This window comes from Homalodisca vitripennis, chromosome 2, assembly GCF_021130785.1.
Source record: "Homalodisca vitripennis isolate AUS2020 chromosome 2, UT_GWSS_2.1, whole genome shotgun sequence".
NCBI classification, from domain to species: Eukaryota; Metazoa; Arthropoda; class Insecta; order Hemiptera; family Cicadellidae; genus Homalodisca; species Homalodisca vitripennis.
Window position 1 is genome coordinate 14,882,694 of NC_060208.1, and position 15,736 is coordinate 14,898,429.

The 15,736-nt window shown below is 34.0% G+C and overlaps 1 protein-coding gene across 1 annotated transcript in view; it reads left to right on the forward strand.

Moving 5' to 3' along the window:
• The window catches only part of LOC124353584 (unconventional myosin-IXb), a 133,601-nt gene that overhangs the window by 105,118 nt on the left and 12,747 nt on the right, over window positions 1–15,736 (forward strand). Inside the window, exons 6-13 of the mRNA XM_046803488.1 lie at window positions 317–476; window positions 2,431–2,547; window positions 4,448–4,683; window positions 6,990–7,139; window positions 8,393–8,533; window positions 9,327–9,500; window positions 11,360–11,549; window positions 15,414–15,585. Coding sequence (XP_046659444.1) covers window positions 317–476; window positions 2,431–2,547; window positions 4,448–4,683; window positions 6,990–7,139; window positions 8,393–8,533; window positions 9,327–9,500; window positions 11,360–11,549; window positions 15,414–15,585 — 1,340 coding nt within the window. The remainder of the gene's footprint in view (window positions 1–316; window positions 477–2,430; window positions 2,548–4,447; window positions 4,684–6,989; window positions 7,140–8,392; window positions 8,534–9,326; window positions 9,501–11,359; window positions 11,550–15,413; window positions 15,586–15,736) is intronic.

Sequence of the window (15,736 nt, forward strand, 5' to 3'; positions counted from 1 at the left end):
ACTATCACATATCTCAGGAGAGTTGAGGGGTTTCTGTGACTATCACATATCTCAGGAGAGTTGAGGGGTTTCTATGACTATCACATATCTCAGGAGAGTTGAGGTGTTTCTGTGACTATATCTTATCTTAGGAGAGTTAAGAATGTCATTCAGAAGAAATATGCCCTCGATTTTCCTGTTTTTTAATAAGAAATTGTGTGCAAAGCCACAAGTTTCTGCTACTAGATAGTTAAGTAGGTACTTTTTAATGACAGCAATTCGTAAGAAGATGTAATTTTTTAATGAAATACCTTATGTTTTCAATCTACTGTTGCAGGGTCACTTTATCGAGGTCCAGGTGACGGACGGAGCGCTGTACCGTACCAAGATACACTGCTACTTCCTGGACCAGACCCGAGTCATCAGGCCATTGGCCGATGAGAAGAACTATCATATATTCTACCAGATGCTTGCTGGGCTCACACCTGAAGAAAGAGGTCAGTTTCTGATTCAGCGCAATTACAGTAATATTTGATCTGGATATATGAGGGTCATTAAATAATTAGAGAGACAAACAGGTCTGGGGAGAAAACAGTTGATAGGGTAGTTTTGGTACTTTTATAGCTTTAAGTTCACATCACTGGGATAAGCCCTGATCAGCTGATTGATTAACATTGTTGTTTTTATAACCTCAAAAATACATTTAATTAAAGCAAGTCTACTTGAAAATTCCACTTTAGTTCAACAACATTCTGTTATTCGTTTTTTACTTGCTGAAGGTGAAAAACCAGTGAATATATACTCTAGATTGACTAAAGTGTACTGTGAAAATTGATTGAATCGTGCAAATTTTTATATCTGGGTAGAACAGTTCAAAATGGCCGAGACTCAGTGATTGACAAACACCGTCCTGGCTGAACAGTTGGAAAATCGAATTGATGACGTAATTCGTGCTGATCGCTGAGTCACTGTGGAAACTGTAGTTGAAAAAGTTCAGATGAGTATGGGTACAGTTCATAACATAATTAAAAACAAGTTGAAGTACAATAAAACATGATCAAGATGGGTCCCAAAGAAGTTGACATGGCTACACAAGGAAACAAGGTTGAGAGTGTGTACAGAGCTACAGGAACATTATGAAAGAGAAGGTGAGCACTTCCTTAACAAAATTTTAACATGTGATGAAACTTGGGATCACTATTATGAACCAGAATCAAAAGGGCAAAGCACGGTGTGGAAACACACCAGCTCACCTGTCAGGAAAAAATTGTAAAATGTTTCCTCCCTAGACCTGTTTGTCTCTTTAATTATTGAATGACCCTCGTATATAGATGTTATGACGAAATATATATTCTTTGTTAAAAGTTTATTATTGACAATGGATCTTTTGAAAGGATCCTTTCAGAATGTCTATATTACAATTGCATCTCATATTTGGAATTGGCAATTAACCCTTCCCACGTTGTGGAAACACACCAGCTCACCTGTCAGGAAAAAATTGTAAAATGTTTCCTCCCTAGACCTGTTTGTCTCTTTAATTATTGAATGACCTTCATATATAGATGTTATGACGAAATATATATTCTTTGTTTAAAGTTTATTATTGACAATGGATCTTTTGAAAGGATCCTTTCAGAATGTCTATATTACAATTGCATCTCATGTTTGGAATTGGCAATTAACCCTTCCCACGTGGCAAACGGATATATCAGTTTGAACCTCATTTGCGCGTCGCAGTGGTGGGAGGGCGTGGCTTTGTCCCTCGTGGCGTGATTTAGCCTCAGTCTACGGCGATCCATTACGCAGTAAACGGATATATTCCGGCACGGCAAATTTTAGTGTTTAACGCTGTTTTGCCATATTTCCTTATTTACTGTTTCTGTTCCTGTTGTATTTAGCATTATATTATCTTTTTATTTTGTTATTACTTTATTTGTTGTGTCGTTATAGGCCTATATTGTTCTATGCAATGGCGAATCCTGACAATTTTTTGTAAAATTAAAAAATGTGTAAAAAAATATAGGGGTCTGATTTGTGATACTGTATTATTTTTATTCCTAATAGCCACCACTAACTAAAAAAAATTAGAGTTGGTAAAATGTGAAAAAAATTTAAAGTTAATTACGCTGTATGAGTCAAAATTGAAAGATAAATTCCGCGTGGGAAGGGTTAAATCTTAATTCACCAAGTTCCTTTTTTCCTGTGATTCAACTAACCACCTTCTGCACTTTGATCTACCTACTAAAGTTCATGTTAATCAGAAGGTATACTACTAAAGTTCATATTAATCAGAAGGTATACTACTAAAGTTCATGTTAATCAGAAGGTGTACTACTAAACATTCATGTTAATCAGAATGTATGCTATCAAATAGTAGTATAAATAAGAAGCCCCTGCTTGCTCAGAACTGTACTTCATTGTATCTGTCACTTACTTAAGTTTGTGTTCCAGTGAAGCTGAACCTGGAAGGCTACTCACCGAGCAACCTGAGCTACCTGCAGCATGGTGACACGAGACAAGACGAGGCCGATGACGCCGCAAGGTTTCAAGCGTGGAAAGCGTGTTTAGGTGAGCCAAAGGTGAAAAATTCCAATACTGTTCTGTGTGACTTTTTTAATAAAGAAGTGAACTAATGCAGCACGGTACTATATCATAGCTCTGTGTAGTGTTAAATAGTCCTGTTCCTGTTCCTTAATGTTATTGGCTTGGGAATTGTCTCATTCCTGCTTGTTTAGTATTAATATAGCTTTGTCTGCCATGAATATAATTTTCTATTTGACTTATGTTATAATTGCAAGATTCTCTGTCTTCCCTGGTAACTTTTTTAGCTCTAATTCTTTTTATTTGTACATTTTATAATTCTCTTTGGTAGAATTAATTATATATTTCTTATACACAATTTGTTTCTCTTCAACTGCTTGTTTTATTTTATTTTTCCAAATAGTACACTTTTTAATTTTCTGTATTTCTTTTTCTTTTCTAGTACCTTATTTTCTACAACTTTGTATCTATGAAGTTGTCCAATTCTTCATCTATATTATTTGGCTTCAGTCATCTTCGGTATAGACAAATGACTCTATCTTGTTCTAATAGATTAAATTTGATAATTTGTTTTTCATTTTGTAAATTTATTTTGTGTTTTGGAATGTTTCCACTTTGTGTAAATATTAATCAAAAATCGTACTATTGACTAGAAAATAGTCTGAACCAATATGTGGTTTTTGGTAAACCGTTGTGTCCTTTACTTGTTCTGCTAGTTTGCAGTTAACCATTGTATAGTTTATAATGGTTCAGTTTCTTTGGGCTGTTCATGTGTTGCGGATGTCTTTTTTTCTAAAAACCTGTGAAGTATTTATTTTATTAAATGCAGAAAAACTTATCTTAATATCTTAATATCTTTCCTTTTCCTTTACATAAACTTTCTCCAAAAATCCGAACTGGTTTTTATGGTATATAAATGAAGACAAAAATTTAAATTTTGTAATAACTCGTTAAAAGTTTTTGACAATTATGAACCCAACGAGACAATGAGAACACCTTTTCATATAAATTACACTGGATGGCTGCCGGGTTACCCAGACGGAGGTCTTTAGTGTTGAAACAATGAATTTTTTCATACTTCCAAAAAATTTTAGAAAAGCATTTGAATAATTTCCAAATAATTGTAATAAAATACATACTAATGAAACTAGTATATTTATTCAGATAACATGAAGAATTTAATAGAAAAGACAATTCCTGGACGTGGTGCGTGTGTTGGCTGCAGTGCTGCTTCTTGGCAATGTCCAGTTCATGGACTAGTACATTCCCAATTACTCTTACTCTAAGCTTATCCTCCTATGAACATTAACCTTTGTGGTTGCTATAGGTGTGTTGGGGATTCCGTTCCTGGACGTAGTGCGTGTTTTGGCTGCAGTGCTGCTTCTTGGCAATGTCCAGTTCATGGACTAGTACATTCCCAATTACTCTTACTCTAAGCTTATCCTCCTATGAACATTAACCTTTGTGGTTGCTATAGGTGTGTTGGGGATTCCGTTCCTAGATGTGGTGCGTGTGTTGGCTGCAGTGCTGATTCTCGCCAATGTCCAGTTCATGGACTAGTACATTCCCAATTACTCTTACTCTAAGCTTATCCTCCTATGAACATTAACCTTTGTGGTTGCTATAGGTGTGTTGGGGATTCCATTCCTGGACGTGGTGCGTGAGTTGGCTGCAGTGCTGCTTCTTGGCAATGTCCAGTTCATGGACTAGTACATTCCTAATTACTCTTACTCTAAGCTTATCCTCCTATGAACATTAACCTTTGTGGTTGCTATAGGTGTGTTGGGGATTCCGTTCCTGGACGTGGTGCGTGTGTTGGCTGCAGTGCTGCTTCTTGGCAATGTCCAGTTCATGGACTTGTACATTCCTAATTACTGTTACTCTAAGCTTATCCTCCTATGAACATTAACCTTTGTGGTTGCTATAGGTGTGTTGGGGATTCCGTTCCTGGACGTGGTGCGTGTGTTGGCTGCAGTGCTGCTTCTCGGCAATGTCCAATTCGTGGACTCGGGTGGTGTTGAGGTCTCTGTGAAGGGAGACACGGAACTGACAGCAGTTTCAGGGCTGCTAGGGGTCACTAGCGCTGCACTCTTCCGAGGTATCACGTCGCGCACGCACAACGCCCGTGGTCAGCTGGTCAAATCCTTGTGTGATGCTAATATGGTACGCATTTAGGTTGTTGAGTCCAAGCCTTAATAACAAGGAGGAATTCTTTAGCCAATGTGTTGTAGACATATTTAATGAAAATAGACATACATGTTACAGCATATTGTGTGTGTCAGACACAATAACACATTTCTGAGAAAACAATAAAATAAATATATTACTACTCTTAAAATATTATAGTAAGCAAAAAAGTGAAATTTTATAAAGGTGAAAACAAAACATGTAGGCCAAGGATGTAGCCAGCAAGAGGGTCCAAGTGGTCTGGACCCTCCCCACCAAATTTTCAATTGTTTCAATTACATTTTCATTTAACGATTATTATTATTTTAATAATTCAGTATTATATGAACTGCTGAAATATCTCACGTTCTCAACACAGATACGGGTCAAGAACTTTTTAAGGAACAAAATGGGGCCTTACTGTCTGTCCACTTTGGGGAAATAACAGTTGTCTTGACCCTCCCCCCCCAAATTTTGTTCCTGGTTACGTTCTTGATGTAGGCGATTAAAAATATATTTCTATTGTTTGTTAATTTGATTTGGATATAATTACAAATAATTCATGGATCTTCAGTTAATCCTCTTCAGTCAGTATAAAGGATATCGAAAAAGTAACCAATGTTTAAGTATAGAAGAAGAAGTAGAGAGTATAGCAATGTTGACATTGGTATATACTGTATGTCAGACTTATAATTAATAATAATAATAAATGTATTTAATTTCTCACTCTGTCATAAAACATACATCAAATAAATGAAAATCTTATATAATTATGAATCATAAACAATATAATTACACTTGCCAATACTAACTAAATACATTAAATTAAAACTTAACTATATATTTACATTTAAAAATAACTTAATGGTAACTTAATATAACTTCTATTTTAGTCCTCTTACACGTCTAATCATTATAAAACTTGTAAATATCAGGAAGTCAAGGTGGTCCAAAGATGGCAGCCACTCTCTAAGTCTTTTCAAAAAAGTTTTAATATTCTTTGATTCTCTAATATTGTTTTTTTAATGTCTTGGAGCAATAAAATGTTCTTGTAAAAATTTAGAATTTGTTTTGGAACTGGAAATTGATTCCCAGATCTTAATGTGTCTTAATGCACATTTTGTAAGTGGAAGAATAAACATTCATAAGCTTATGAACAAAGTAAATGAAAAAGTTCAGTATAACCATTACGTCACAGTTCCGGATTTTTTCCAATCATTTTCCTGAAGTTTCTCAGAGTCTTTCACATAAGTTAGTGACAGTAAAACTATGCTACCACAAGTTTGGTGCCTGTTAAGTACCAGAATTGCATACTACAAAACAAAAGAATGAATTCTGCCCTGGACATCTCTTTCTCTGTATGACTTTGAAGGAAAAGAATTTTTGGTCAGGATTGTTACTGGTATAAGACTAAATTTGCTCATGTTAATCTTGAGTCAAAATAGCAGTAAATGTAATGGGGACATACCGCTTCACTAAGCAAGAAAAAGAAAACCTACGAAATTTTGTCAGTGAGGAAGGTCATGGCTATAGTTTTTTTTTACTTTTTGGGATGCTAAGAGCATCTTAATTGTTGATTTTATGGAACATGGTATGACTATCACTTCTGAAGTCTTTCAGCAATCCAAAACAAGTGTTATGGCCAAAAAAAATGGAGTCCACATTCAAAACTGTACAAATTAAAAAACAAAACTTATTGTGAGTAATTTTATTCCCTGTTCAGTATTATTAGCCTAAAATCAATAAGAAAATCTCAATGTTTCTACATATATGTGTCCACTGGTATTGATTAAAAACATACATAAAAGCAGATGCTTTTAAAAACTAATATGATGTTTATAACAAAAATTGTTCTATAGTAAACAAAAAAACCCAATGTATTATATTATTAATTCGACAATGTAGGGTTGTGTTATAATTGACATAGTGTAAGAAGCAAACTACAAATTGTACTATTGTTCATTTAATATAAAAATTAAATTCAATTAAAAAACTACAACTATGGATTATAGTTCACTTTTTATACTAAAAATAAGAAAAGGTAATAATGGCATTCTTCAGTAATTTTCATGCCATTTGTATGTACGGAGATTGTCATCATTCATCCGTTCTTGAATCGCTCTTATGTACTGAAATTGGCACTAAAGGGTTAAATCTTGACAATAATGACCATTACATTCCACATATCATTCCATTCTAATGTAAACTAATGTAATATAAAATATTACAAATATTATGGCTTCAAACAACTTTATTATTACATATGAAACAATAACTCTAAGATGAAGGCACTGGTGTTCCAGTCGAACATGACGAGAGACTCGCTAGCTAAGGCGCTGTACTGCCGTACTGTTGCTACGATCGTGAGGCGAGCCAATAGTCTCAAGCGCCTCGGCTCTACGCTCGGCACGCTCAGCTCGGACTCCAATGAATCTGTCCACAACCAAGCTGAGGCAAGTACTATCAGTATATCATTATATATTATATATGATAAACACATTCATTTTAATAAAATAATAAACCTCATTCTAATTTGGGTGTGTTATGTGATTTGATACTCCCTTCAGTTAATTAGCTCCCTGAGCAAGAAAATTTCCACTTATCGTAGCACGTCATCAAATACAAAGAGAGATAGACCTCTAGGATTTTGATCCCAAACAATTAGGCTCTTGCTTAAATTAATCAGTCAAGATTAGTTTTTGAGATTACGAAGTTCCAAGATCTTATGACGAAACACTCTTGAAAACTGTACTTGTATTGTAAAAAAGATATGTTTCAATAACAATTTTTTATTTAAAATACTAGTTTCTACATGTGTATGTATGTGTGTGTGTGTTTGTATGTATTACCTATAAAATTCAAATGTTTTTGCTTGCTGAACTTTTTAAAACTTTATATTTTTGGTCTTATATTTTTTTATTGGGTCAAGACATTTTATGTATGTATATTTACTATTCAATAATGAAAAAACAAATTAAAAATAACAAAATTACCTCTTTAAATAGATATTTTTCCTTAGACTACTTGGAGTATGACAACACTAGACATAGTAATACTAGAAGGGTTAATGTTTATTTTGGTGTTTCACTACTAAGTATACCATTTTTCACCAAAGAACCCAATAAATCAGAAAATAAAATAAAATGTCTATATATTCATGAACTGTTGTTTTACATTTAAAACATTGAATAGCATCAAGAATATTAAACTTACAACCATTCAGTTCAGTTCTAGAACTACAAACGAATAATAATTATATATGTCACCAGCCAAAGCTATTGACAAACATTAGTCCTTCCTTCAGCCAACTCCTGCAATAGAAAGGTCTTGCAAGCAAACATTGGTTTCATTGTTTTTTAAACTTGCTAAAGTTTTGCTCTAAAATAAAATTACTTGGTAGTTGCCTCATATATTTGGTTCCAGTGTAACAAGTCAGTAAAAAAAATCTAAGTTATGCCAATCGACTTTATTATTATAAGTATTCCACAGAAACCCTTCTTTTTAGTTTTCACATGTGCCCTCTTCTGTTGTAAAATTGATCTACATTATAGTTGGTTGTAGCATCGTGTATAACTTAGTTTCAACAGGACATTGGTGCGTGATGAGATGACTCATCAGTGGTCCTTATCCAGTGTTAAGCAAACTTGTCATAAGTCTTTAAGAGGTTAAGGTTAAAAAATTACAAACTAAGTTTGATGTTGTGCAGGTGGCGAGTCAGCACGCGTCAACGGTGGGCACAGCCGGCTCCAAGTCCAGCAAGTCCATGGCAGCCCTCAACAACGCTGTGAGGCATGCCACAGACGGTTTTATTGGCATCCTAGACATGTTCGGCTTTGAAGAGCCCAAAGTAAGTCACTATTTGTAAAAGCAGCATTGAGTCTCAAATGCTTGGTCAGTTACAGTATATTATACATCCACCGGCCTCTGTCTGATATCAGCTGATCTGATCATTGTTTGAAAAATGTCATTTGTTATATTGTTTGAGGTTAGCTTTCGTATAAATTATCATATTTGTATGTGATAGCTCTTTCAGTGTTGAATGAGGACTTTATCTAAATTTGTAGGAGTATTTCCTGTCCAAGATGCTGTGTTATGTTTTAAGTCAGTTCAAATAAGGCAGAATGTGCAGTCTTGTTGCATCTAGGGTGGACATTGGTTAAGCTTACATGTATTAGAGAGGTATTCTAGTAGTTTCCTGAACAATTATTGTTCTTCATACAGCTTTCATGATAGAATGGAGTCATTTGAATGCTATTGTACTTCATGTTGATTTTACACTATATGTAGCTATTCCTTTTTAGACTAATTGGTAAGGGCCTGTTTGGATGCCGCACGTATTAGGCGGTCATACAGTAAACAGTTTCCGCTGGAAGACAAGCGAGTTACATATTCACAGTAACAGAATCGAGTAACCATTTAGTTCATCGACCATAACATAATCCTACAAGACAAAAAGTCACCGTCCATTGTTTGAGGCACATAACTGCATGTACTCTGTCTTTGAATACGACCAACGGAAAATAGCCTTGATACGTGAGGTACTTGTATGTCTCCGATGCTCCCATACTCTTTTTATCAATACAACATTTTATCTAAGTTTTTGTTATTTATTTATTGTACCTACGTAATGTTTTTTGCAGCCAAGTCAGTTGGAGCACTTGTGTATAAACCTCTGCGCCGAAACAATGCAACACTTCTACAACACCCATATCTTCAAGTCGAGCATCGAGTCTTGCAGAGATGAGGGCATTCACTGTGACGTTGAGGTGGATTACGTGGACAATGTGCCCTGCATCGACCTAATATCCTCACTTGTAAGAATTATTTTTTTCTGAAATTGGCTAATGAGAATAAGGACAAGTATTTTTACTGTGCTCCTCAATAACTCTGTTTCTTATATTCTTAAGTTCTTGAGTAATCTTTTGCAAAAATAGTTCAAAATTTATTCTCAAGATACATTTTTTGTTATGGATTCTGTCAGTTCTATAACATGACTCACTGAATCCTAATAGAGAAGTGTCTTTTAACAGTTCCCTGGGTATGTCTAAAATTAAATCCTAATTATCTGTTTTCGAACAGAATATCGGTTGGGTGCTGGACCATTAAATATCTCTCATTCATGGTAATGAAAAAGCAGATACCCTCGCCAAAAAAGGGAACAGAGTCCTTTATGGTGGTGCCAGAGCCGGGTTGCAGGATAGCTTTCTCCTACAGCAAAGCTCTTGTAAAAGATTGGGAAAAAAGGATAAGATACTTTAATTGCTGTTGGGCCTCAGGATTAAGACAATAAAAAATGTTTATCTCCTTATGCTAATGGGTGGGCATCTCTCCTAGACAAGAGTAAGGAGGATATAAGAATGATGATAAGAATGCTGACAGGATATGGCCCCTTTAGAAAACACCTTATAAAGGTGGACATTAGCCAGACCGATGAATGCAGACTCTGCAGAGAAGCGGAGGAATAAGCGGAGCACATATGGTTAAACTGTCCTGCCATATCTACAATTCGGAAAATATTCCTAGGGGCATATCTCCTCAGTCCCAAGGTCATTAGAGAACAGAAGTCCCCCAAATCTGATCGGCTTCTGTAAAAAGTCTCAGATTCTGAGGGTACAAATATAAGTTAGGAAGGCGCAAATGTCCTTTTTAGGACTAAGTGCGGGGACAATTGTCTCTTTCCCTCGGAAAAAAAAAACAGAATATATTTCATTACATTTATTACTATTTTGATTCAATTACTACATGAAATTTGCAAAAGCTTGCCAATCTTCTTTGCTTTCAAACATCGTTCTTACAGATGTTACGTGGTTGCTGGTCTTTATCACATCTTTTATGTTTTCATTAATACAATCTTTTTAAAGTGAACCTGAGTGAGAAAGTTTGATCTACAATATCACAATCCTCAGGGCTGAAGAGGACAAGAGAGAAAATATTGTGGTGAATTATAAAGTAATATTCTAAAATAGCCAACTCATAATCTCACCCTCATTCTATCTTAACTTTTGTTGGCTTATAGTATTATATTTCTTCTCTCTCTAAACCTTCAGAACATCTAGAGAATTTCAGTAACTTTCTTTATCCTTTATATCGCTGGATAATTTAAAAAATGGTGTGCCACACTATAAAAGTATTTAATTTCACTGGTGATTCAGATTTTCGTACAACTAAATGACCTAGGATATTTTCAGCTATTTTTTTTTACTTATGCAAACCGTGCAATCAACCAATGCCTATGGTAGAGCAAAAAAGTAAAAAATCTCTGCAGTTTTCTTATACAATATTTTAAAAATTCTACAAAAGATTGCGCAGTATTCCGTAATAAGTCATTAAAGGGTGGAAGGAAAGAGAATCTTATTTCTGTGAAACACTCCTGGAATTATCTGAATTATACTTCAGAGTTTGTTAAAAAAACTACAATATAGAAAAAATAACTATGGATAGATAATATGTGTTTTGTATTGAGAAAAATGTGCATAGTGTAAACGTAAGTGTAACAGCATATAAAACTCCAACAACCAGAACATACAAATACAATTATTTTCATCCAGTATAGTTGAGAAATACACAGTATACATATAAATGGAGTGGAAAGGGTTAAGCCCAAGATCTAATATATGCAGGGTGTGTTGGGAATTACCTTAAGCACTAATAAATTGTCATTTTGACTGTACAGCGCACAGGCCTCCTCAGCATGCTGGACGTGGAGTGTTCGATACGTGGCTCATCAGAATCCTACATCGCCAAAGTGAAAGCGCAGCACAGACACAATCCAAGACTCATTGAGCCCAAGCCTCTGGAACCTCGCAGCTTCGGCATCCAACACTTCGCTGGACGAGTCATCTACGATGCCACGGATTTCCTAGGTTCGCTACTTCTTACATTCCATACTAACCAGCAACACTTAGGCCTCATGTAAATTACATAATTCAATCACAGTCCTAATATCTTGTATATCCAGAGTTTAAGCTGGGATAGACATTTTTGTAGTGCTACGAGCTCTCCAGACTTTTTAGCAAAAATATTTGTCCTGTAGCATTTATTAATCAGTAGAGAGGCCAGGGTGGTTCTCAGCTTTGGCTGAAAAGGAAAGGATATTCCGCTTGTATCACCATGTATCATGTATCACCACCCTCCCCCAAACAAGTGTGGTGGGCTCCAGCAAAATTGTCCGAGAAAACCGGTCTGAGCATGGGTCTGAGAGAGGCCAATATTAAGTGGTTGAGTTGTTGTTATGAGTCTGTAGAGAATATAATTTAAAGATATCTTTAAAGCATGAAATTCTTTTAAATTACTCGACTGTTAGTGTATTCTTTTTTTGTCAATTGAGAAAGCAATATAAAACACTTTTTCTACATATGCAAATTATAAAATCTTTCTGCAAAAACTACTTGTAAAGAAATCTGTACATTTTTACATTTGATAGTCTTGCCTATTTTGCATTGTCTCTTATAACTTTCACAATTCATAACAGACTGAAAGAAAGCTACAGGATTATAATAATAGACTGAGTGTAAAGGAAAAAGTGAATTTAGCTTTGGCATTGATTATATGATGTAATATAGTCACAAATAGTTTATACTTTTGATTCTAATTACGAGTTCTACACAACATTTTTGTGTTATATAAAGTAGAACATGTTTAATTTTTGTTCAAAAAAAAAAAGAAGAGAACTGATATTTTAACCCAAAAATTCTCTGGAGCTACATATTTACCCTTGGAATCCGGTAATTTTCCAGGGAAATCCTTAGATATAGATATAAATATATATATATATAGAATATATATATATATATATATATATATATATATATATATATTTCTGGGAAACACTTTATATATAGATAATTCTTGTATGGAATGAAATCCACAATATGTGTGCATAAAGCAAAAAGGCAGGACACATTAAGTGCTACCCTCTTTGTCACTCCAGGTAAATGTCTGGAATTAAGACTTGGAAAAATGTGAATAATTTAAAAATAGCTTGCACTTTTTTAGTGTTTGACAGGTTCATTTTTTAGTTTGTAGATTAACAAGACTGAATTATTTTAATAAAAAAAGCTATTTACTTTATTATGTATGTAATCTCCATATTTGTAAATGTAGATTAAATTTATTTGTATTATTTCATAAAACCCCAAAGAAAAATTTATTTTTACAATTTTTTAATTGCTTCATAAATACTGTTTATTGTGTATCAACTGGTGGGGCATAATTATGCAATAGGGATCCATTCCTCACGATGTTGGTTTTGAGAAAAAATACAATTGACTTTACCTTTACAAAAAAAAAATGTATGTTCAGAGTACAATTTGTAGGGATTTCTTTTAACATTGTATTATAATATTCTAAACTTAATTTTAATTAGCTTTAGTGGCCAAATAATCTATATTTTTAGTTTTTGTTTTAATTTGTGGCTTGGATTCTTATTGCAATTTTATGATATCGTCTATTGGAAATTTGCAAACAAAGATCATTGTGGGTTGAATCTATATTACAAAACAAAACATTAATGGTTAGATACACTTTTTAATTGCAATAAACATTAATCAACATAGTTTATGAACTTTGTTTGTTATATTGTAGGTAGGTTTTCTCTCTTTCTGGTTAATAAAACAACCATAATTACCACAAAAACACTGGTTTAGTAGCTAAAACCACTAAAATAAGTGGTTAAATCAAACACTATTGCTGTACATCGTCTACTTTATTAACTTATGACTATAGTCTAAACTTTTTAAACGCTTAATTTATCCATATTTTTTGTAAAGCACTTTTTTCACGCTGTTCATTTAAATAATCATCTTCCTCGTAATCAAAATCTAAAGTTTCCACATTATATCCATCTATGTCATCGATTATCGATTCCACTACCAACAATGTTTTTGTAAAAGGGCTTAGCATTTTGTAGGTATAAGGTATAAGATGGACTTCAAATCATTTAATTTTTTGATGCTAAAGGGTTTTAGGCCAGAATTTTTCTAAATCTTTGAGTGAATAGGCTTATTCCCATTGACCTGGCTTATTTGTTTCTTTTGAATATCAATTTCTGTGTAGGGTGTAACAAAGTCACTACTTGTCTTTATATTCAAAATAAATGGGCTTTGTTTGAAAATACTTACTCCCTCATTTTCAGCCAACTTATAGGCTTACCTTGTACCTGTATATCTTTTTTTCTGGTTCGTGATGCCTCTTTCTAATGTTGCTGAGAAAAACATTTCATTTTCAACTTTTCTACAGTTAATGGTTTCTTCTTTTTGCATTTCCTCATCAAATTTATATAATCTTCCAGACTATACCTACGCTGTTGCATCTTTTAGCGCTAATTCGATGAATGAAAAATCAGTGCCGTTAGGAAGAGTGAACCTGGCACTAGAAATGTTAAAGATACTGATTTGAGTTGGGAGGTTCATTCATCAAAATTCTGTGAAGCATCAAAAATACTTTTATATTTCGGTTTTGATCTCCACATGAGTCAGACCATAAATTAATATGGGTAACCATTTGTTTTTTGTCTAAATATTTTAAAATATATTGCTGTAAACATGAACTGATTTCTTGCGCACCGCATCCAACCTCCCCTTCCAACCACACAAAACAGTATCCTTTGTTAGCTTTAGCAGAATGAATTCCAAGGTTGTAGACAGAAAGCTGTCTCTTATAATATACAACATTATTCAGAATTTTGGGCAGAGATAAAGTCTTTTTCCAAATCAAAAGTGATAGTTTCTATATAATCTCTTGCCTTTGCCTGTTGTATGTCATTTCTCAAGGCCTCCCAGCTCATTTCCTGTGCACACATAATTATGTTCATCTCTCTTTTCCATCAATTGGGATTTTCACATCTAGTTTTTTCTCACTATCAAATTCTGGCTTTCAATGAGTCGCATATATTACACGTATCTTTTCTAGGTTACACGTAACCTCTAGATGAATAATTACCATACATTATGGTTTAAGAAACTGATAAAATGTAACATAGGAATAGTACTTGCACTCCACAATAATAAAATCACTGGCAGATAACAATACAATGCACTGTTATTCTGGAAGCTTTGCTTTGCAAAATGGATCCATCCCACTTCCAATATGATTGGATCCACTGGAGCATAGTTTAATTTTGTTGGGCAATAATGATCCAGTCGATTGGATCTTTGTTGTATAACTAAAATGTAGAGAATCCGTTGTGTGTGGGTTGGTTCATTATGAGATTTATAATGTTTTTTAGGGCTTGTATGGGTTGGATCATTTTTGCAAAACAAAAGTAAGAATTTCATTTATCAAATGGGAATAAATATAAATATTTAAATATGTTGTGGGTTGATTCCCTATTGCATAACTATGCCCATTACTAATTAATGTGGAAAAAACATTTTAATACAAGTCATACTGTTTCCTAACAATATGGTTTTTTTAGAAACACATCAAAACTAATTCTAGCTTTATATGACCATAAATGATATTAATATGGATGTAAAACAGTGCAAAATGTTTGCAGTGACATGCTTTTGGTAGATGACCTGCATTGAAACAGGCAATGATCAAATTGTCTAGTAGAAAAAGGGTTAAATTTTTTAATATATTGATGAACAATACAACTACAATAGTTTTAATTCTTTTGACATGACCATGTTTTTAATTTACAATTGTACTGTAATCAAGTTACAGTTGAAATTGGTAAAAAAACTTTTATATAAACTAAATTGAGATTCAATAACAATTGTTGACAGATACCAACAAAGATGTGGTGCCGGACGATCTAGTCGCAGTATTTCACAAGCAGTCATGCAACTTCGGTTTTGCCACACACCTCTTTGGCAGTGAGCTAAAGGCTTTATACTCTGTGGAGACAGTTCCCCGAGGAGTCAGCTTCAGGATCTCTCCTACGTCTCATTCTGACTTGTAAGTGAAGTCTTTATATCTATACATAGAAGCATTGTCATTTAAAACTTTTTATTTCTCATTGCACTTCATAACTTTCTATTGAATTATCTGCAATATACACAATACATTCAGTAGGCAAGGAAGATTTGGATGTATTTAAATATTTCAT